This window comes from Sylvia atricapilla, chromosome 2, assembly GCF_009819655.1.
Source record: "Sylvia atricapilla isolate bSylAtr1 chromosome 2, bSylAtr1.pri, whole genome shotgun sequence".
NCBI classification, from domain to species: domain Eukaryota; kingdom Metazoa; phylum Chordata; class Aves; order Passeriformes; family Sylviidae; genus Sylvia; species Sylvia atricapilla.
In genome coordinates, this window is record NC_089141.1 from 32,497,333 (window position 1) to 32,521,835 (window position 24,503).

General features: G+C 37.6%; 1 protein-coding gene across 6 annotated transcripts in view; it reads left to right on the top strand.

The window, feature by feature from the left end:
• The window catches only part of DLG2 (discs large MAGUK scaffold protein 2), a 986,088-nt gene that overhangs the window by 611,514 nt on the left and 350,071 nt on the right, over positions 1 to 24,503 (top strand). For all 6 annotated transcript variants that reach the window (XM_066341286.1, XM_066341281.1, XM_066341282.1 and 3 more), the window contains one exon: positions 11,186 to 11,236. In XM_066341286.1, the coding sequence (XP_066197383.1) occupies positions 11,186 to 11,236 (51 nt within the window). The remainder of the gene's footprint in view (positions 1 to 11,185; positions 11,237 to 24,503) is intronic.

Here is a 24,503-nt window from a genome sequence, read left to right on the forward strand (position 1 = left end):
GTCTTTAATTCCACATCTTTTTGATTTTTGGCTGTAGCTAAAATCAAGTTTATTTAAATTCTGTAGAAATTCCCCTGCGTTACTAAAGTTAAAGCTCTAATATTGTATAAAGTCCACCATCATTTACACTTTGAGCACGGTTTCTTATTTCCAGATCTTTTTCTAGCCATTTTTCTTTCCCTGCTGTTCCTTGGTGAACAATGTTTCAAGAAGATTGTAAGAATAGCTTTTCCTGTCACATTCATCTTTCTGCTTGAGTGAAAATAGGAGATAGATGGAAAAGAATATGAGTCTGCAAAGAATTTTTTTTCTTGCTTTAGCATCGCATCAAGTTGTAGTCCATGTAACAAAAAAATGCTGTTTTCAGTATGGATGCATGAATCATTGCAAGATGTTAGGGGGCTGCTACATTTCCTAGCCTGATGGAAGGAAGGCTGTTGGCACTCCATGCCACCTGTAGCAAGGTCAGCCCTGTATGCCCAGTAAGCGCACAGACATCCAGAAGGCATTCATGTAGACACAGGTCTGAGCAGAACAGCACAGCAGTCAGTGCCCACACAAACAAAAGTGGCCTCCTCGTGTCCCCGTGGTTATGCATATATTCCTGTGTGTGGTGTGAAGACTGCCTGGAGCTGGACTTGGACACTTGGACACTGGTGAGCTCAGGAGTGCTGGCTCCAGATCCTTGCCATTCCAGATGCTGGCACTTGGCACTGCACGCCCTGTCCAGCTGCTGTTACAGAGTCCTTTGCACAAACCAAGATACGTGCACTCCCTGTGGGATCTGATTCCTCCAGTAACTGAGCTGAGACACACGGTCCATCCAGTAGCTGACCCTGGGTCCTTGCCCTTACTCCTGAACGGTAAAACACACACACACCAAAATGGTCCCAGTCAACCCCTGGATCCTAAAGTCTCTTGAGCAGTTTCCTTGGATCCCTTGCCCCTTCAGTAGCCAACTTCTTCCCCTGTCTTATTTCCAGTTACACATACACTCCCCGGCTTTCTGACTGCTTCACCTACTCCCCAGCTTGGCGTTGGCTGGCAATCACCCACTGCTTGTAGGCACCCTCATGAACTCCTGCTACCCCAGACCATTACACACAGAACACAGAAGCCTTTACACAAGATAACAGGTGAAAATGGAGTTTAATAGAAGACATGACAGAAGATGTTCAGCAGGCACAGAGATTGGATAGGAAAATGAACTGACCAGCCTTGTCTACATGTGACTTGCCCCCTTTATCCACTTACCCCTTTGTTTTCTTGTACTTCTTCCTCTCTATTTCTAAACCACTTCTATCCTTCCCTTTTACGCACCTTTTGTTCCGCACCTAAAAATCTCCTAAGTCTTGTTGCAATGCCAAGATCCCTGCATCCTGCAGGTGTCCCAGCCCCACAGACAGTGATGCCCTCCCCAGGCTGCAGGGTGCTCCCCAGCTGACCCACGGTGCTGAGTGTCACCCTGAGCCTGAGGCTTCCCTGGGAGAGGAAGGGTCTCTGACAGGGTATCTCCACCTGCCCTTGTGCCTCTCTGCTTGTGGGTATGTGTGTCCACACCTTTGATGGGATGATCACTCTTGTGATGGACCCAGGATGAAGCAGAATTTAATCCTGAAAATAACTTTTCTGTGGAGCAGACATGCTGGAACATGTACAGTGTAGTAATAGCAAGAAAAATATCTGGTTAGTGGCCCTGTGCATGCTGGAGCGTTCCATGTCCAGGAGAAGATTGGTACGCAAATGTAGCTATGATAGTCAATGGCCACTAACTTCATTACCTATTGTTGAGATAAGAACCAGAATATTTTCCACATCTCTGCTGCCAAATACTTTAGCTTTGATGTGGAAATTACAGGTTTCATTATGTCAGGAAACCTATGGAGAACGTAATAAAGATACTTCATATAACTAGTAAAATATGCTCTACTTCTGTAAAGAGATGATGAAGTACTTGACATTTTAAAGTAGTATTGCATGACATTAAACATTTTCAGAGTACTTCTCTGTTGCAGTTGTGCATTTTAGTGTAGTAAAAATATTCTTAGAGTAGTTCTTGTACCATAGGTCTTTTCATCACCGCTTACTTAAAGCACTGTGACCTTTTTGTGCTTGTTTTAAAGAGGATTATGTGTCAGCATTTTTTCTCCTGCGTCCTTTTGGCTTTCCTCAGTTATTTCGTAAAGCTTCTGTCATCTCTGCTGTTATACATTAATAGGTAATCTTGAAAATGTTTTTTCTTTTCTTAGAATACTGAGGCAATGCAGAGAAATTACTTTCAGAGTAATTTTCAAGTTCAAGTTTTGATTACTGTGTCAGAAATTAGATTGATTGAAGGTGGATGAAAACTATGTTTTTCCTTTCTCCTTAGATTTAAGTTAAAAACATCTTTGAGAAAAACTCAAATTCTCTCAAACTGATGCAAACTAGTTTTTCCTACCAAAAAAGCCTAAGAAGTACTTGGAACAGTTTGCTGAATATTGGCTAGGCTTAGATTGGGACTGGTGATGATCATTCAGGCTGCATTAGCTTTTTCTCAGGGTTTGCAGTGTTAATCCCTGTGAAAAACAGTTAGATCAATTTTCTTTTATTGAGCTTGGGAGCAGGAGCAGAAAATCACTGATTTTTGTCTCAGCCATTCAAAATGTCTTCTTTTTCTTTTTCTGCAGCAACATTAATTGGGTATGAGGGAGATGTTCTGCTGTGCTTTTAGTTGTAGAGTGCAGATGACTGTGGCTCCTTTCCCATACATACACTGAAGAGCTTTCCAAGATTTTAAGAGACATAGCAAATCCTTCTGCTGCTGTAAAAATACTTGTAAAGCAGCTGGGTTATGCATAAAAAGCTTGTTCTGTGGAATCCATGTTGGTTTATAAATGTGCATGTACTTTATGTGTGTGAAAATTCCTTATTACTCATTTTTTCTATTAGTGCAGGCACTTTCTTCACTTTTTTAGGGCTGCTTCTTGCTGCAGGTGAAAGTACATCCACAGATGAATAACTGCAACTTCAGCTGCACAAGTACAAGCCCAGTGACACCAGTGGGATTGCACCAGTGCTACTGACAGTAGTTTAGCCTTCAGTGCTTGTGCTAGAGTAAACGCATAAGAAAAAAAAGAACCCAAAAGAATTCATTGATTGGGATTTTTTTTCATAGGCAGTAGGGTGAGAGAGCAGTAAAACTCTCTCTCAAAGCTAAACACAGATACTTGTAGACAATTTTAGGCACAAAAATATGAGTCAGAGTATGTTCCCGTTGAGCAAATTGTAAGAGATTAGATTATGTTGGTTGTATATTTATTTATTGAGGAAATGTGGTATACCTGTTATGCCTATTACATATATTTCATTATCTAATGGCTGTATAAACACATCACAGATACCAAAAAATGAAGTTAATTAGTGCTATTCTTTCCTTCCCTAAAACTTTGCCAGTTAGTATGCTACTGATTTTTCCTTAGAACTGAGAAACATTTATTACTCATGTTTAAGTGAATCAAACTTAACCCACATAATAGTTAATAATTTCTGCCTTTTAAACACTCTTACAGTTACAACCTTTAAAATCAAATTATGCAAATTGAATTATTAAACATTATTAAAATTACCTTTTAAGTCCCAATTTACTGGTACTTTTTAATCTTTGTTGATGAAATAAGGTCAATCAAGCAACACTGTTTTCCATTTTTATGTATCTTGTGCAAGGAATGGTAGATTACACCAGAAAAATAAATTCTAGAAATGTCTGAACCATTCAAATTTTTGGAAAGGTTTGATGGATTTTCTTCTATAGAGCAGAGACAGTAGAACTTAACAAACTGAGTGTTTATATAACTCATATATTACTGTTTCAGCAATGGCAGAAGCACAGATGAAAATAAGAGGCAAAGTGATTGTGAACTTCTGAAAGTGTGTAGTAAATTACCTGAATTGTTCAAGAAAGAATGTGATTTTGTGGGAAGAAATTGGTGCATCCAGTTCTCTGGAATGTACTGTTTCAAATTTCTGCACTGATTATATGTTCTAAGCTTAAGACACAAAAAACAAACAAACTAACAAAAAACAAAAACAAAACAACCAATAACAACAACAAAATCACAAAAAACCAAAACAACAACAACAACAAAAAAAAAAACAAAAAAAAGAATTTCCATAGAGTCAGAACTGTTTGGAAGAGACCTTAAAGATCACCTAGTTCTGAGCATCCTGCCATTTTTTTAAGAAACAATTTTTTCAGGATGCAAATCCTGGAAGTCTAAAGTTTCCCCATATAGTCAGTGGGCAGGCAGGTTCTTAAACAACAATTCAATTAAAGACTAAGGCACATGACATAAATCACACCCCTTGATTCCTCTCTCCTGTACCTGTAAAAAACCCCAAACCTAGATCACTTCTCGTCTTGGATATCTACCCTTTAGATAGATAATATGATAGTATGTGAATTTATTTTAGCGTAAGAGAGAATGTTGTAAGTACCAAAGCTGAACTGTGCACTCTTCTTTTGTTGGTACTAATTTTGTACAAGCTGGAAGTGCTAGCCTGAACAGAATTCACACACAGATATAATTTCATTTCCATTTACTGTGAACCCCACTTGAAATCATGATCTCTGCTTTTTATCTGCTCCTGCATTAGGCTTATAAAACTAGGAAGTTTTTGTGTTGAGTCTGCATTAGCTATATCAAGTGCTTACACTTAAAATAATGCTTCCCTCAGAATATGGACAAAACAAAGAGGTGAAAGAAAAATTGATGCCTATTTGTAAACTTCATTAAATAATACCTTAGAGAAGGGCATGAACAATTTTTTTTTCATAATGTAGAAAATGTCAGCTCTGTGGTGACAAAACAGCTAAAATAAAGTAAATCTAAATTGTTGCTGAATAGCAAGAAGGATTATGGGGAATGAGAACAGTGAGTAGGGGAGACCAGAAAAGAATCCCTTGTTTTGGCTAGATCTTGAAACTAAGGTCAAGCATAGTTGAGATGAAGATGATGCATTAGTGAAAAGACAAGAAACATGGAGTGTATGAGTGGCTTAATAGGAGTCATGGGAGAAGATTGTGTTTAAAGTTTAGTTGGAAAAGATGAGAAGGTAGAAAACTATTCATGAATAATGCTTTAGATGAAGGGGGATTAGATAAAGTAAATTTAAATTCATATGTATGTGTGTGTGCATCTGTGTGTTGAGAGGAAAACAGAATAGAATTGAGGGGTAATAAGAAGGAAGAAAAAGAAAAACTGAAAGAAATGAAAATCAGCAATGGAGCCTGACTTGGAGCCAGGAGAAGTTGTGATTACAGCTGGGGGATTGTGATCTACAGTAGACAAGAAAGCATGACTGTTTGGACAAGATATGAGGAATGGGGAGAGTAAAATAAAATTGTAATTTGGGAATCAACCAGAGAAGAGTGACAGTGGTTACTTGCTACATGGGTGTTTTATCCAAGGGAATTAAAAAAAAAAAAAAAAAAAAAAAGCCAGGATAGCAGTGAAGGAGGCGGAAAGAGGAAAGAGTGAGTATTGAGACAATCATTGGAGAAGGGGCTGAATAAAAATTAGGATATGAGAGACATAAAAAGGAAAGAATGAGTGAATATTTGTACCTTTGAGCAGGGTACGAGTTAATCATGACTGCAGATCATTGCAAGTGTCGACCAAGAGCTGGATTTGGCTTCTTGGAGCTCTGCTTCAAGAGAGTTGTGTTGAGGGTGGTATCTTCCCTGAAGGATGTACAGTGACTGGTGGTGGGGGAGTGCTCCCTGGGCATACATGGAAGGATCCGAAAAGATCTATTCCTGATAAAGTATAAATTTCTTTGAAAACCCAGTGATTTTTTACTTTTCATTCTTCATACAGAAGAGTCCTATGTACAACAAGAAAGTTTTAGATTATGGTAAATTTTGTTTCAAAAAACTTAACGTATTTTCCTTGTTTCCTAAAGGAAGCATGGGTAAAAAGAAGGAAATGGGCTTAGTTATGCACCATAATTAAAAATAGATGTGGGATGTCTCACATAAATAGTCCGTAAAATGCACTCTCTCAGGTAAGGGCTAGCATGAAAAATTTTCTGACAGCCTTTGTAGGACAGCTCAAAAATGCAAAGTCATCACATTTGAAATCAGAGAAGTCAGGTGAGTATTTTCTGTATGTTTATATGCAATAAGAAAGGAAGCTTCTAATGATTTTGGAAGGCACTATCAAAACAACATCAGCAGCTTTTAATTACTGAAGAAAAAAACCTGAATTTGGAGTTGTCAAAGGGCTAAATAAGGATTACTCTTTAGCTTTGGTGGCAAAAGAAAAATTGTGAAAGGCTATTTAAGACTTGTTAGATACCCAAATGGGCTTGCTATTTCTGAAATATAAAATCTTATGGTCTAAAACATGTCCCTTCCCCTGGCAGGGGGTTTGAAAATGGATATCTTTAAGGTTCCTTCCAACCTGAAGCATTCTATGATTCTCTGAGTCTATCACCATCTTAATTATACAGCCAAGTGGAAATTTCTAAAGGAAAAATATATCCTGAGGTTACTTGTACAACAAGAATTTGGCAATCTTTTATTCTGCTGAGGTTTGGTGATAAGGCAACTGGTGAAACCATACAGCCAAAGGAATAAATTTTGCATGTCGAATGAAAATCAGTGTCAGGATAGTTATCTTCTTATGCATATGACAACAGAAGAAGCAGCCTTCTTTCTTGCAGTTATCTGAAAAACAATACCCAATTAAATATGATTAAAATGAGTTTTGCTTGTGATAAAGGTCTAGAGATGTAATTTTTAGGGAAAACAATCTTTTCTTGAAAATAAGACTTAGCATAACAAACATCTCTAATGGCCATTTTTATTAGAAAGGGTAGGTTCAGAGTTTTTGAAATATTGTAGTTGTATAGAATGTATGTTTTGAGTCTGTTGTTGCCACTATCATAATAGAGTTTTTATCATTAAAATTCACGTGATGAAATATATATCTTATTGATTGGATGGAGTTGTTGTAGGTTAGAAGTATAGCAAGAAAGAATTATGCAGTGTTTACTTTTCTAGTGTAAACAAGTCCATCAAATCAAATAATTGCAGAAGTAAAAAAAGAGTATCAAGTTACTATGGTTATTATGAGAAAAAATATCTTTAAAGGTGTTAATAAAGTGGCAGAGTATGTGGTAGAAAATGAAAAACCCAACAAAGTGTTTGTCTCAAGGATTTTAGGCATCTAGCAAAATCTGTAGAGCTGATTTTCAGTAAGGGACTACTTCAGCTGCTTTTGTCACCCTTAAGCTGCCATAAGGGAGAGAAACTTTCTGGAAAGTAAGAGTCTTTTCATAAAGGAACAAACAAATTTGAATTTGTTTGGTCCTCACTTTGACATTCTGTATGCTGGTCTTTATTTCAGATTTTTCACAAAATTGTGTATAAAAACCTCTCCTTACCTGTTTCTTATTTCTCACTCTCCTAAAAGTGAGTTTCACTGAAGCTAAGTAGTGCTTTCTTTTTAGAAAGATAAGTGAACTCTAATAGCCATGAGAACTTTGCCACGAAATCTCCTTTGAATGGTGGAGTCTAGATAGTTATCATACATTACATCTCTCTTAAAGACATTTCCTTGTCAAATCTTTTGGAGAGTTCTCTAGAGTACAGGTGCAGCCCTAAATGAAAGGCAATGATTACCTTGCCTTTGCAAGGGGTTCTTTTAAACCTCCGGACTTAATTAAATTTTGGTAACTTATTCTAGAAAGGCTGTGCATTCATCATGCTCTGGATCATGAATATATGTAAGGTCAGGAGGATGAGAACCTTCTTGCATTGCAAGTGTGTATTGGCCATGCAACAGAGGCCCTCTAAATTATCTAAAGATTTCAGGCAGACCTGCTTCCATGTAGCACTTTCACATTTTGTCCTGGTCAATAGTATCTTTTTTCTTCTGCCAGAGATGCAAGTTCCTCAATCAGACAGGTGTTGGTTCCAACTCCTGTGCCCTGAGGAAGGGGTGCAGTTGGCTGTGTCCTCCCATGGACCTCATCTTGTGTACCCTTACCCACTGCTGCTGCAGTCCTGTGGCCCCTTACTGTCACAGGTGCTGTTGAGCATCTTTCTCAGAAGAGTGCATGTCTGTGTCCCAAATCAGAGACAGAAGCCAAGATCAATGTTTGTTGGATTTTGGAGAGGAGGAAAGACTGAGTTGTTCCCTGTGGATATCCTGGCTGGTTGGGCTTGTGGGAGTAGGTGCTGGATATCACACTGGACATGTGCTGCCAGTTACAGGTGCAGACAAGCCCACAAAAGCAATTGGAAAACTGCTAAACCACAGATCTGGCCTTTCAGTGGTGCGTAATTATGAAAGACATACAGCAGCCCTTAAGCAGAAATTTGTTACCAGTCTATAGAAGAGAAAACTGAATGAAAAGTTTTGTAATTTTTCATAGTTATCTAAAATTATGGAGGCTATAGTAAATTTTGCTTTCTGTTCTTGCTACAGGCTGATATAAAAGCAGGATTAGAAAAGTCATGCAAAGAGAGACACAAGAGTAGGTTGCCACTCCTTGCAAGAAATGGAACTTGCAGGTTCAGACAGCTTGTTTAGGTGCTTTGACAGGCCAGAGACTGTCAAGTTAAAATGTACAGAAACAGAGGGTATGTCCATATGCTGCTGAATGAGAGCATGACAAGCCAGTTCCAGTGCTGGAGCCATGATTCTCTTCCTGCTTAACTGTTGGCTCACTCCTTGGCTATTTGCTTCCAGCAGGCTCCAGACAGAAACAGCCCTAAGCACTGAGACTTGGCTGAAAACTGACTATAATTTAGCAATGTAGATGCAGCCAGAGAGTCTAAATATGGAGTAAGATGGTGCTAGGAATGAGTGGTACTGCATAAAGCATCATTCCACCTGCCTCAGGTGGGTACAGTATCTTATTAGATTCTTTATGAAATAACTGCAGTGGTTATTTGGTAAAGGAATACAAACAGGGCAGTGAACAGCATATGCAGACATGTATGTTTAAATAACAAAAGGAGCTGGATCAAGATCAGCTTTTAAATTCATATCACCCCTGCTGCCATGGAGCCTGATAATGGATCTTGGCCGCAATTAATTTCAATTTGAATTGAAGGTATTCTCAGAATCGCCACTGCGGATGATAATAGAAAGCCCTCAGATGGTCATAAGCAAGATACCGTTTGTGTGCAAATACAAATTGAGTATTCAGCTTGTGTTTTCTCCTTTCATCTTTCCACAGAGGTTGCTCGCTTCTCATATCCCTCTTTTTCCCATTTTGCTGCACTAATGAGTTTTTAATGCAAAGGAAAAGCGATTATAAGCAGTGAAGCAAAGACAGCTTTATAGAGCAAGACTGAGGAATTGAAGACATAGATCAGAGCTATCCACCAACCCAAGATGAAAGAGAAGTTCATGAAAACAGAGACATATAGATAGCTTTGATTTCATTATCATTAGACAAGAAAGGACAAAAAAATGGAATAGCTGCAAAGGTCTTCATACCTAGTAAGTTGCCTATATTAATAAAAGAGAATTTGCAGAAAGCATTTAAGTGATAACATAGGATGGGAAGACATCCTGTAGAAATTTTTTTTTGTTCATCTCTGGTGTTAGTGTAATGTGATGTGATTACCCAATTGTAATAATCTGAAAATCTCAAATAGTATGCACATATTAAATATTATATTCATTGATGCTGTGTTTTCATGCAATTGTTAAGCATGAGTTGTTTGTTTGGACTTTTCTGTCTCTTTCCCTTTCAACACAGGTTAGTGATTTCTATTAAAATTTCTATTACTGATTTCATGGTTTATCAGATCTTGAATTGTAAACAAATTAAATAGTTGGTGGATTTTAGAGTAAGCTTTTGTTTGGTGGATACATGTACCTTGTTAAAATATTCACAAGAGAAGTACCTAATTACATTTGAAAGGTGCTTGACTAGATAAAGATTGATTTATGTACAGTGTTTTACGATCGCAGTTAGGAATCTGATACAGAAAATTACCAGTTGGGAGTGGGGAGGCGTGATAAATGTTCTTGTTTTGAGAAATAACAAATTTGTTCCTCCGGGATGAAGTCAATCCCAATGCTTTCCTTCAGTTTAGATCTTGAAATTTTATTTTTTTTATTAAGTATAAATTAAGTAAAACACTAAAGCAAAACTCTTTTCCAGGGCATATCCCATAACTGAAAAAACTAAAATAGCATGATTAATATATTTTTTCTTCTTTTTTTTTTTTTTTTTTTTTTTTTAATTGATGGATACTTTCTGGCCAAGTCAAAAAATTGCTGACTAGTTGTATTGAAGTGAGGCTTTCAAATTCTTCTGAGATTTTAATAGATATATTGTCATTGCTCTGCAGTTTACTTGCAATATAGTGAGCCTTTGTAGCTTTCTCAGATGCTCCACTCTGCGCATTTAAGAAATTAGAAAAGGAAGAAAGGTATGTTAAGTGAGTTGCCTGGAGGGACAAAAAAAAATCCATGTCAGACTGGAACAAGGTTTTGGAATACTGCTTAAATCTGTGTCATCTCTTCAGGTGATAGATTTCTTGTCCAGCACAATCCATTTTGGTGCTCTACACTTTGTAGCTTAATTTATTCTGACACTGGGACTCAGCATAGGAATTACATTAACATTCAGTGCCTTTTTGCCATTCAGCTGTCTCTTGCAAAGGTCCTCTGTCAGATTCTTGCCCTAGGTTAATATAGAAAACAAGATGTATTTCAGTGTATGTATCAGTGAGTGATTTTTACATAAGTACTGTGAATTTCCTGTCTGCTTTTGTATTGCAGTGTAAATTGTAGCTTGTAAGACAATGCATAAATAATTTTTCTTCCATTGTGAAAATATTAGAAGCAGGTCTTCTATTTTGACTTGAAACTAGTACCTTGGAAACTCTTTAAACATTGGCACCAAGTCCACAAACATGCTCTATCAAATATCTGTCTTATTATGTTGGTGATTTATATACCCATTACATACTGAACTTTTACTATTTTCAGTTTATAGACTTGATTATGCACCCCCAGGACAAAGGGGAGTTAAGTAGTTTATACTTTAGAACTCCTCAGCTATGTGTTGAAAAATGTGCTTCAGTAAATTGATAATACAGGAACAGCTCTACAGTATGCCTATGAAGTTACCTTTCATGTGGAGTTAAAGAATGATCTGTTTTTATGTCCTTTAGGTCAACGGAACAGAAATTGAATATGAATTTGAAGAAATTACTTTGGAGAGGGTAAGTATAATTTATTCTCTCTTATAGGAAAAGTATAATCTGTAATAAAAATAATGGAATTAATTATGAAATTAAAAGTCGTTAAGAATAAGATTGTTTATATTTTTTTAAAGAGGTGTTCACTCTTTATTCTAAACTATAAAAATGTGAGGTTTAGCTACTTGCATTCAAAATGCTTTTCTTCCCTATAATTCTGTCAGTGCTCGTTTGGGTGTTTGGTTATTGTGAGGAGCTTCTGTGACTTGGTAGCTCCCTTTTTAGCTTGTCAGCTGGAATTGTGGAATGTTTTCTCCTCAAAAATCTTTGGTTTCCTGGCGTATGTGCATGATAGAGGACGCATAGTGTTACAGTATAAAGGAAAAAATCCAAAAGAGTTTTTAATGTTCCAAGTGATGCATTAAAGCTATAGACCGTATCTATGCATAAAAGATATGCCTATTCCAAGGCTGAATTTCCTGAGTTGTAATCAGGGCTTGCAGTGAAGGCTTTGTTGGTAATGTAGCACCAAAACCAAAGTGATATGTGCTGTACCACGTCCCTCTGGATTTGGTGGTTTTTTCTTTACCTTTTGGTTACGTAGCTGTTGTCTTACGGTGCTGACTTTGTCTGACACAGATCAAGGCCATAGGGGCCATGCAGGGTGTGAGAAAGAAAGTCTAAGCTTTGCATTATGTCATAATGCTCACAGAGGTTTCTAATGGATGCAAGAATGTTAATGCTGAATTCCTTTGGTGTTCTACCAACATCTTGGAAATATGAAGTTTTTCCATCTTCAAGCACAGTTCAACTTCTTCCTACATAAAATGATTGAATGGAAGTCCAGATTTATCAAGATGTGGTTGACACTGTGTGAACAAATGCCTGTAAGGTAGCAAATTACCATTAAATTAGATACTTAAATTATATAATTCACTGCACTTTTTTTCTGCATGTTATATTTTTAATTGTCCAGGATAATGAATTCCATAACCATTAAACTTAAAGGGATGCAAGTTTATGTTCTCATTCATTTGCTCTCTCAGCAAATTATGGAAGAGCAATGTATCTTTTCATCATAGCCATCTTCATAACAGATAACATGTAAGGTTATAGGCACTGTTCATCTACTGTCTCCCAACTTACTCACACATCACTAGTTATTCGTTGGACTAGAGTTTCCAAAGGTCACTGAACAGAAAACTGAACACATGCCTCCTGGGTGATATTTTGAAAAGCACTTTATTTTTAACAGATGTGTAAGTTATCAGTGTACATCCTGCAGAACGAATGTGATTTGCAGCTCCTGTACCTGTCAGATGCGGATAATTGGTTATTCACAGTGCAGCGTAATATCAGTTAAAGGCTGAACAACAATAGCAAAAAGAGATACAGATCTTAATGGACAATGTTTCGGTTGTTTTCTTGATGATGCTGGATCTGTGGTTTCTGATTACTGCTGCTTGAAATGTTCTGTCACATGTATCAGTGTTTTGTCTCAAAGGCAGGGTACTGTGTCTGCTGGTTTTTGTGTGAGATATGAAACACTAGTGATTGCCTTTAAATGGCTGTCATTTTTGTCAGACTAAAAGCGATTTCGGAAGAAAAGGCATTCTCCACGTTGATTACTCATTTTCTTCCACAAAACTCCTTTTAGAAATTAGTGGGAAATCATCTCTGTATTTAATGGCAAAGCTGCAAAATATATTAATATTGCTGCTGTTGAGAGAGAAAAATGTAGTTTCCCCATATCAAACAGCTGGTAATAAACTTTGCATTTTATTCCAGTTATTAAAGTCACGGAATTCTCCATCCCCAAAACCATCAAATATTTTCTTCATTAAATTTATACACATTTTGAAATGGTCAATATAATTTAAAGATTTTAAAATGTGAAGAAGAAAAAAAAAAAAAAAAGGTTGAAGGTGTATTATGGCAAAAGCACTCTTACTTGCCTTTTTTTAAATAACAAAATCAAAGGGAAGGTGGTAAGGGACTGATTACTTCAGAGCACTTCCCAGTCGTTATATACACTATTAATTTAATTGTTAGAAGGTCACCTTTATCCATACATGACATGGATTTGTGGGACTTATTCCTGAAAAGAGTTACTGGCTTTGGTATGAACATTGCCCCAGGGTAAAGAGATGTCCCCCTCTCTTGTGGCGAAATAAGACTACTGTGTTTGTGTTGGCAGAAAGTGTCCAGGGTGGAGCTGGAGAGCAGATCAGCAGGGTCCCAAAAATGCCAAGAGCAAACTGTTCTAATGGTTTGGTGGGAAGGACAGGGCAGGGCTTGCTGAACATCCCTGAGCTGCCCAAGGCCATGCTGGTGTACCAGTAAGTTGACTGTTGGAGCTTTTGAAGAAAGCTTTTTCAATTATTTTTTTCTCTTTGAAATAATGTTATTCGGTTGTTTCTATTTAAAATGTTGTGCTCTACTTTTAATCCTGAATGCCCAAGTTGAAAAGTACTTGGGAATTCAGGGTTAAAAGGCTTCAGTGAGACTTGACATAGACAAATAATTTGAGGCACATCCACCTTAATTCTATGATCAGTGCTTCTTCCAGGAGTTAAAGAAGTTGTAGGTACACCCCTGTCAGCCCTCTCTTTAGTAGATGCTCTTATTCTTTACTCTTCAGTTGTGCCAGCTACTTATCAGGTACTTTCAGCAATCTCTGAGCTCACTGTTAAATCATTTAGAGCTCTCATAAGAACACACTTGAATAGCAGTTACAGAGTTAAGAGAAATCAAACAAATTCTCTAATGTGGGGAGAAAAAAAAAAAAAAAGGAAGACAGTTTAAATTCTTTGACATACCACAGAGAATATATGAGATTCTCTGCTAATTTACCAGCAGAAAATATAGATCTGGGTGTAGACTAAAACTTTGTGATTCATAAAACAATTACAGTGCCCAAATGCACACTCAGACAAAATTCTTAAAAATAAAATATTACTTTGCTCTAGCTTGAATAATAAATACATTTTTAAAAGGAAACTCTACATAAAATAATTCGTATTTATGCAGTAATGTCACCCTTCCATTACTGAAGGACTATCAGGAAACTGATTTGCATTTGTAAATCAGTGGTCAGTGTAAGAGACAATCAGATGGTCTCTGGTACAAAGCCTAACCAACTTTCCTGAGCTGAAGGAAAATTTTAATTGATTTACTCCTTAATACAAGTGCTGTGCTTGGAGACAGATGCTGAAGAGAGGATTTTAATAGAGACTGGAATATCAGGCAATATAAATACTTATTCTGAAGAAAACTTAAGAACGACAGTGGGTCACTTAATGATTCATATTGAATTCATACTGAGTTCAACATCTGAGTTCAGGTCTCAGAACCTTTTTGCTCATCTAACCTTCCCTGCTTTTTAGATGTTGGACAAAAATAGGATCTTTATGATTAGTAGAACTGTTTTCAATAGATTCTTTTCATGTTCAGTATGTATTTTCATTTGGTATAAAAGAAGAATGATATTAGTTTTTGGGGAATAGACTGTTTGGTAAAATTAAGTTCTATCAACACTGGAAATAAAGACATCTAGTTTCCAGCGCAGTTGCATCCTGAAATTGACTGACCTTGGTCAGTCAATCTGAACAGATTGAGCTTGGACTGAGAATTTTCCCAAGGCTGAGATGTGCATGAAGGGTCTCAATTTCTTCTTCTTTTATACTCCTGTGAATTTTCTGACTTATCATAACAATTCAGGTTGCACTCAGAATTTCCCTGTTTTTTGATTAACCATATAGTTTTAAAAAGTTTTTGGAAACCTGTTGTTTTGTTTCCCCCTCACTTTTCCAGATCTCTTTGCAATTGCCTATTGTCTCACTACAGCTGAGGGAGGGGCAGGAATGAATACTCACATAGTGTAATTATTTCCTTAGAAAATTAGGTTAAATATATTCATAGAATCATATTCCAAAAGAGTAAATGCTCAATGATGATATATCATCTTGGAGTGTGCCATGTTCACTCAATTTAATTCTGTAGCTACCACAGGCTCTGTTCAGTGGAGAAAATAAAAAAAATCTACTCTGTCTCTTCTTTCCTTTGACTTGATAGTTAAATGATATCAAGCACCCACATGAGAAGATTTACTTTTTCTACTTGGAGATTATGGTTCTCTAGAAAATTGGGTTTCTACATTTCACCCAATTGAAGGACTTACTCAAATCTTGAATAAAAAAGCTAAAACTAGTCGTAGGTGACCTTAGAGTAGTTCAGCTAGTTAGAACATGGTTCTAAAAACACTGACACCAGAGGTTGTGTTTTCAATCCCTGTATGGGCCATTCATCCAAGAATTGTAGCGACACCAATGATCCTTGTGGTTTCCTTCCAACTCAGACTATTGTGTGAAATTATGGCTTAAAGGCTAAAATTTAAAATTCCTGAGGAAGCAGTGGAAAAAGAAATACTGGTACATTTCAGGAAAGAACTTATTACAGGCCTCAGCTCTTAATTACTTTGATACTTGGAAACATAAGAAATAACCACTACTGTGTTATAATTCCTTTTTCATCACTAATTTCCTATGTGAACCTATAGAAGTTTTCAAAGCTATGAGCAGCTGCATTCCACTGAACTCTGAAGAACAGTGAGATTAGACTGTATTGAGTGACACGAGTTATTTAATTTGACTAGATGTCTTATTTTTTTGCACCCATGTATATATCTTGTTTTTGTAGAGATCACAGAATTATAGTATAGTTTGGGTTGGAAGGGAACTTTAAAGGCCATCTAGTCCAAGCGCCCTGCAACAAGCAGAGACAACTTCCCCTCTAGATCACATTGCTCAGAGCCCTGTCCAACAGTGTCTTGAATATTTCCAAGGGTGAGGCATCCACAGTTTTTCTGGACAACCTCCTCAAATATTTCACAACCCTCACTGTAAAAAAATGGCTTCTTTAGATGTTGGCTAAATCTACCTTCATTTATCTTAAAACCCTTGTCCTACATCTACAGGCCCTGTTAAAAAGAAGTCTGTCCACATCTTTCTTACAAAGGAAGGGCTGTATTTCAATCTCCATGGAACCTTCTCTTATCCAGGCTGAACAGCTCCAGCTTTCTTAGCTTGTTTTTACAGGAGAGGTGCTCCAGCCTTCTGATCACCTTTATGGTCTCCTCTGCATTCAACACATCCACAGCCTTCTTATGCTGGGTTCCCAGAGCTGGGTGCAGCACTTCTTGTGGGGTCTCACCAGAGCAGAGGGGCAGAATCCCCTCCCTTGATCTATTGGGCATGCTGTACTGGATGCAGTGCAGGATACACTCAGGACACATCCAGCTCATCACCAGTCAGGATCACCATTTGCTTGTATGTCTGGGGGAAAAGGTTTTCGCCTTTAGTCCGTAGTGAATCTTCTTTCTGCCTTTTTTTTAAGGTCTTAGACAGCAGTTCATGCACCAATATACTTTTGACCTCTCAGGACTGAGACTGTAGGACACCACAGTGCCAGGAAAGTCCTCCTTTAATTGTTTCAGAAATAAGAGAGTGGAAGGGAGTGGTCAAGAAATGGCTGCTGGGAAAAGGTATTTTCAAAGTTTAAGAGCATATGCCGTAGATGCCTTTTGAGAGTCCAGAGTGCAAAAATCAATATCCAACCATCAACAGCCCCAGTGGAGTAGTCTGGCATCTTCCAACAGGAGAAAGTAAATCTTCTAAAAGTGAATGTCCCTCAGGTGCCTGATGAGCTCCACCAAACTGAGAGTTGCTCTCTGAATGTTTATTTTTGCAGAACTGTAAATGATTTCTTTACAGTTGAAAGCTTTCTCTGTGCCCTTACTACATTTCTTCTTTGCTAGGCTTTGCTTGTTTTCTTCCTAGGTCGTAGTTTCTCTTGCAGTCTCAGACTGAAATAAGGTATAATTCACAGACAGAATCCTTCTTATTGACTTGTTTATACCAGATTCATATTAAAATAGTGACCTATAGATGTTTATTGCTAGAAAGCTCATCCACAGGGTTCTTTTTCCTGGAAGGGACCTACAAGAAGAGGCAGAAATGTTTATTTATGGTACTGAGTTATCAGCAACAGAAAGTTATAATCCCATCTTTTTCATAGTTGTTCAAACAATTTGAAATGCTGATCTCTTCTGTATCCATATAGAGTCTCTGTAGTGTATTTCTCTGTGTATGTATAAAACAAAGTTCTGTGAAATAAGAAATTAAGAAAGATCCTTGAAAATACCTGTGTATTCCCTGTGAGGAGATTCTGTTCTGCATTCTATTTCCAATCACATCTTAGTTTAGAGTTGAGACTGATGGTCAGTTGTGTCAGTGGCTGTTGTTCACCTTCAGGGAGGTTTGTTAGTACTGGAAAGGGCAGGCTCTGACCCCTGAATGCAATGGCTGAAGCAAGGTCTGTGTTCTCCTTTCATCTCTTGTGTCTTAATGGATTTTGTCTTCACCTGAGGCTGTGCTGGAGTGATCAGTGAAAGAAATTAAAGGGGTTTGATGTGAAGTCCTGCTAATACCACTGAAAACATTTTCCAAAACAACTGCAGAATTTGGCTGCTTTAGTTCGATGACCTAAATTAAGATTCTTTGGATGAGTCTGGGGTGTGAGTTTTTTGGTTTGTTTTTTTTTCACCTTAGAGCAGCCCTAATTTGGTACCCAAAATATAACTAATCACTGGAAAACTTTGTTCTTATTCTGTCAGAGAGTCATTATGCTGAAACTATTCCTGGTTGTAGAACTGTCATGTGGGGGCCTGTTCCAGCAGTGTGTGGTAGAGGTACAAAACATGCCAGTCCAGAGTGTGGATGGAAAAGCAGAAGAGCTGGGAGAGAGTGGGCCCTGCCTTTTGAGAAACAGAGGCTCCTGCCTGATGTTCTTAGCTGTCATCCTCCACATCATTCAGTGTCTGAGACTGGAAATCAGTCAGCCCACATAACTGTCTTACTGAGGGCTGTTGAAAGTGAAGACTAAGAGAAGTGAAGCAACAGCTGTCAGAGATTATACCCCTCTTAGAGGTGGGAACAAACTATTTTTATTTGTTATTATTATTGCTGTTATCAATTACGTGGAGAGGATGTGTAGAGGATGACAAAGTAGAACTGTTGCAGCGCTGACAGTATCCTGGAAACAGTGACAGGACAAGGAGGACTGGTGTTATCTCCAGATAGTCATATCTGGACTGCTTCAGAATACATGCTGCCAGAAGAATGTGAGTTATCCAGGGAAAATGCTAAGAAAGCCAGTGGCTTTCCCTTGAACCTCTGCTTGTAAGGAAGATTTGCCCTATATTTCATCATTGCTACAGCTGTGCAGACAGAGGGTACATCCTTCCCCAGCTGTGTAGTGGCAGTACTTCACATCCCAACAGGCACAACAGGAAATCTGCTAAGCCATGAAAGGGGAGACAAAGGAGAGGAAAATGCTATAAGTGAATCGAGGGAAAAAAATCCCTGCTTCACTGTACTTAGTAAAAGAAGCTGGAATAACACTATACATTTAGCTGCCTCTGGGTGCCTACCAAAGAAATCGTTATTTTCATGTTATTTTCATTTTTTTTTCTTATAATTCTCCTTCTAAATCTAAATGTCTGACAAACACTTTATGGATGCTAGCTTGGATAAATCAGAATGGTGTGTTTCTTTGGATGTATCACTGAAATGCCATTTTAACTCCTCTAAGGGCATCTTGGTATTGAAGGATGCCTCTACCCATAGAAGTGCGTTAGCTTTATATTTCAAAGTAAAGAAATGCGTAGCTTGGATTTACAGCTGATGCCTCAAGCTTTCCAAGGCAAAGAATAATTGTATTACTGTGAATTAATTCATTATTTTTTATTCTTTTTTATATGTAATTTTTGAATGTTTATGTGTTCACTGATTCATATAGTAGTTTCTGGGTATTTCGTCTGAGGGATTCTTTCAGTGAGTTCTCAGGTCCAGGAAAGATTAGGAGACTTCTTTTGTTAAGTGAGAAACTTAAAATAACTGAATATTTTGTTACAAAGCTCATGATGACATTTTGTTTTCAAAATAATTTGGAGTTTTGAAGAATGCTCAGCCAGACAAAAAACCCTGACGATTGTTTGCCATTTTTTTTTTAATTTAATAAGAGTCACTTGACACACTGAGCTGATTTGTTCCCAGAGGAGTAAATTTCATTCTCCAACGTATTGAATTGCAAGCCTGAAGTTACTTAGCCTCTCTGCATTGAAAACTCACAGGGAGCTTGTTCAGGGAGAGCACGTCGGTAGAAAATACAGATACTAGAAAGAAGACACTAACACGGTACTAGAAAGTGTTCTCAAAGTGACTGAAAAATAATAAATCAACTGCAGGGAAAAAATATACATATTCTGTATCAAAACTGAAGAAAAGTTGAAAACTTAATCATCATTTATTTAAGAGTTCAAAACCTACCTTTGTAAGTTCAGGGGGGAAAGCATGATTCATATTTATCTTTATTTGAGTCTTATCCCTTTAACTGTGCCAAGATCACCAAGACCTTGAGTTACCTATTATTTGAAAAGTTACTTCATGCAAATCATAGCTGCCTTGAGGCAGTGTGCTGCTGCTGGTTCTTTTAAATTATTATTATTATTATTATATTGACATTTTATTTTTCAGGTAATATCATCCATTTATTGCTTTTCTCTCATTTCCCAACTCACTCACTCTCAACATACTGTTTTCATGGAGTAATTCTGTTGCTTTTTTGTATTATTTACAACTTCACATGAAGATTGCTTTTAATTCAGTTGAACCTATTTAAGATGTGGCATTTCAGTCTATTTGTTATCTCTAGCTGAAGTCCAAGCTTAATCTCACTTGTGTTTGGACAGTGAGTGTCTAATAGAGGCAGTTTGTGAAGCTGCTTGACCGTGAAGTCAAATCTGTAGAATACTGCAGTTTCGGAAAGGAATATTTAAATGTGCAGTAGATAATCTTGGTGTAAGGGAAAAAAAAAAGCTTTATACGAAACAGGGCTGCCTTTGGCGCTGCATCCTGGTCCTCCAGTCTGATGGAGAAAGGCAGATTTCTCCCTTCCATTTTAATTTTGTCCAGAAATAATTTTGCAGGAGCTTAAACAAGATTTAAGGGTGTTCTCAGTGGTTGGATTGTGTCCCAGTTTTCAAGAAGTACGAACAAATAGGCATTATGCTTCACACAGTTTGACTTTTCCAAACTGGCATAAGCTGGCATTTTGGAACAGGCTGCCCAGGGAAACAGTTGGAGTCTCCATCCCTGAAAATGATCACGTGGTACTCCAAAGTAGAGTTCAGTGGGAATGGTGGTATTCAGTCAAAGGTTGAAAACTTGCCCATCTTGAAGGTCTTTTCCAACATTAATGACTCTAAGATTCTGTGAAAAAGCCTTCTAAAAGAAATCAATCCAAGTGTACTACCCAAGGAAACCTGAAGTGTCCCACCCCGTGTTAGGCCACATCTATCAGCAGTAGTCACTAATGAGCAGAGCTGCAAGTGTGACTTCCAAATAAACCTTCCAGTTCTGAACAGAAGCTTCTGGAGCACTTGTGGGAGGGTATGTATAGACTGAAAAAACAGCTATATATGTGTCTGAAATGCTGTCTTTCCCAAGAAAGAATTTGGGAATCTTTTTGCAGAAAGACTGACAAAGCAGGCAGAAGAGGAAAATATCAGCTACAAAGCATTGATTTGACTCCGTTTTCACTTAGTTTTGCAACTGTCATTGTGAAATAGCATGTAAATTTAAAATATGTACATTTAAGTAAATGGGGAAAATGAAGCTCAATTTATCAGTAGAAAATGACTCATTCTGGAGACGATAATAATCACCTTGCATCAAAGATGGTCATTTTCGAGGCAGGACTTTAAAAAGGCATCTTTGATATACTGGATTTGTCTCTTAGGAAAAGTAATGTTTTTCATTGCAGAAAATTGCTTTTCATTTTTTTTTCTAATTTAGAATCAGTTGTAATGCATAAATTAGGGCTGCACAACCTTGAGGAATCAGTATGCCATTTTGGTAGGGAAAAACATTGCAAAGATGTAGAGGAATAAGGGGGAAAATTGCTAGATTACCCAGACTGAATGCCACAACTGTCGTTGCTGTGCACCTTAACACATTATCCCAATAAAGAAATCAAAGTTGTGCTTTGGCTGCAGCATTGCAGTTATTTTCTATTCTTATGCATTTGTATCTGAAGCAGTCGCAAGATCATTTGTCTTCCACTTAGAACCACCACTTACAGCTTATCTTTGGCTCTATGAAGGGAAGAAAAGCTTTTCCTTGTCATGAGAACTAAGAATTGATCTGACATACGTTTTTGCAAAGTAGTTTTGCAGGAGCAATGGCCCACTTTGTAGCGTGTGAAAGTTCTTGGAAATTGTATGACATTGACTGTTTCGTCTCAGTTTTTTCCCGGTGTTTAAAACTGAAGCTAGATGTCAAATGGATAAGGTAACTCCAGGTACTTGAAGCAATAAGTAGATGAAAAGCAATTGCATGCTGCTTATGCATGTTTTATATTGCAAGGTATTGCTTTACCCTAAGAATTTGACCTAGCTGGTGAGACTCAAGCATGGCTTGAAGGTCACCTTATGCAACTTAATGTGATATATGAATTCTGACTGAATTCTATGAATAATTTATTTTTGGAGCGCATTTAAATTTTGCGGAGTTTATGTTGCTCCACGTTTCCTGTACTTCGCCTGCAAAGGAGAAGAGAGCTCCTGGTAGCAATGTAATACAAAGATTGCCATTAACAGAGATTATACTGTATAGGAAAAAACCCAAACAAACCCAAAGAACAACGAACTCCTGCCCTCCCCTGTCACCCCAACAAACCATTAAAATAAATTATGAGCTTGTAACTTGAATCTTTGCTAGTGTTGGATAGTGTTTTAAAGTGAAAATATTTCTCTTAACTGTAAGGAGGATGATTACGTACTTTGTGTTTCTGTTGTATTTTATAATGGCAAAACTTGCAGGACAGAAGAGCTGGCCAACTGCAAAAAGAGGATGAAAACACAACCTGTAGTCTAGTAGCCTACTTTTTGAAGTCCACTTTGAAAAGTACACAGTGAAGAGTACCTATTCCATTGGTATCAAAAGCCTTAATAGTACTGGAAAAATTACATAAGTTTAGGAAATATGGGAAAGAAGATACCATTTTTTTAATACTCTTCTAGTGTCCCTTGAATTTTTAAGATGGCAAAAATATGTGCCCTTACTACTTGTCCATCCAATATTTATTAAGGAATGGTAATAAATATTTGACAAATAGATATTTATTAGATTTCCAAAGCAGAAATAAGACTACATCACACAGTGAGGTATTTTTGCATATTTTTGTCAATAAACGTGTAATTAAAACACTGAATACTGAAATCTTAATTGGGTTTTTAAGCAAGTAGAAATGCTATAACTATGCAACTTACATTAAATGAATATGCGTGGGGATTTCATATTAAGCATTGTCATGGTAAACTTAGAGATCTGTTGTTATAATTCAGGTGGGAGGAGGGCCTTTCTGAAAGGAAGCTCAGAAAGTGAATATGGCTTTTTTAGGTGTACTCATTATAATGTGGCTTAGGGAGAAATGCTTGAGTTAAGATTGTGTGCGTGTGTGCAGACCTACAGTAAAAAAGAAAATGTGACTGCTACATTGAGCTAAAGTAACAAAGGCCATTAAAAATCGATGTCTCTCCTGGTTTTCCACCCCCAAACAATGTCATCGCTCTTCTCTCCCAACAGCAGAGCAATATCCATCAAAACAGGCTGAGAAAAACCATTTTCCTCCTGAAACTGCAGCGCTATTTTAACTAGGTGGCAGGAAATCAGATACAGAGGGGCTCAGTCTACGTAACTGTGTATGAATAAACCCCAGAACTATCCTTAATTATGAGAATGGGCTAGCCTTTGATTTTCCAACCCGATTTCTAAAGTAGTTTGTTCAACAGCCTCTGCATCTGTTGTGCTGAGTTTTCTGTCTGAAGAAATTTGAACATATTGAAAAACAGCTAACACCCTGGTGATGTTTAAAAAGGGTAGATGGGTGGAGTAATTGATCACATGTCTGTGTAGGTTAGGGGAAAAGGACAGCCTGGCTGTTCTGGGTAAAACACAGGTATTTTACACTGGCTGAGTCGGAAGTCATGGATCAAGAAAGAAAATGCATCCTGTGTCTGAAATCAAGAACTCTCAAAAGCAATAAAACTGAAAAAGAAGTCCTGGGCCTTCTTGGCGGGTCATCAGCCAAACACAAATTTTTAGTCCAGTGTTGTAACCAAAGGTCTGGTGAAGACCTACAGTGCATAACTGAGAGCTGTAAAATAGAACAACTTTTGGGATGTGGAAAATAACAGGAACTGGCAACTGATGTGAAAAACTTCGGGAATTTTTTGCTTAATTCTACCTGAAAAAGATACTGATAACTGAAGTGTCTTTAGGGGAGAACTTGACGGGTTTCATGACCTTGGAAAAAACAGTGACAGATTCAGGTACCTTCATAAATTTATTTTCTTGGGGGAGGAAATTAAGACGTGACTTGGTCAGAGGAAGCTTACATTTAAATGAGAAATAACCTTTCAGATAATGTTCTTCATCCTGTCTGGAAGGCGATAACAGGAGCTGATGGTTTGATGTTGAATTTAGACCTGTCGAGACTGGACACAAATATGTTAATAGGTCAGCAATAGCAAGGGAACAGGACTGGATGAAAGTTTTAGGAAAGGCAGCTGATAAAAGAGCGAGGGAGGGCAGGGGGGAAGAGCTTATTCAAAATACTAAGAAGGAGATAACATTAATGAATTCAGAAAGGCTTGTCAAACACTAACTGATCTGATAAAGAGCAAAACCAGGCATTTTGGGAAGGACAGGGGACACAGCAGGATGTCAGTGATGAAGCTCAGGTTCAGCCATGTCACAGCCATGTATATATGTGACACATAGCTGTGATTGTGGCATATTTTTAAGGGATCAGCAAGGCATACTAAATGCTCTAAAACATACCAGCCTTTGCTGCCATCCTTCTTTTACGATAAGTAGAAGACAATAAGTAAGGAAAGCATTTAAGCTGTACAGTTTTTCTTTGAAAAACAGAGTTCTCAGGGAGTGCAAGGAGTCAGATGTGTGCTCAGTTTCTGTAAGGGTGCATTTGCAAGCCCATCCTGGCTCTTTTCTCCTTTTTGCAGTAATTGCTCTGCATAGGAAAGAGACGTTGTGGAATGAAGTGATATTTTTCTCCAGAGAGGATTTAAGTAGGTCCTATAGCCTATATTTGGCAGGAGTTCAAGGTAAATTATCCAGTTGTGTCCTCTGTCTTAGATTAACTTTTAGGC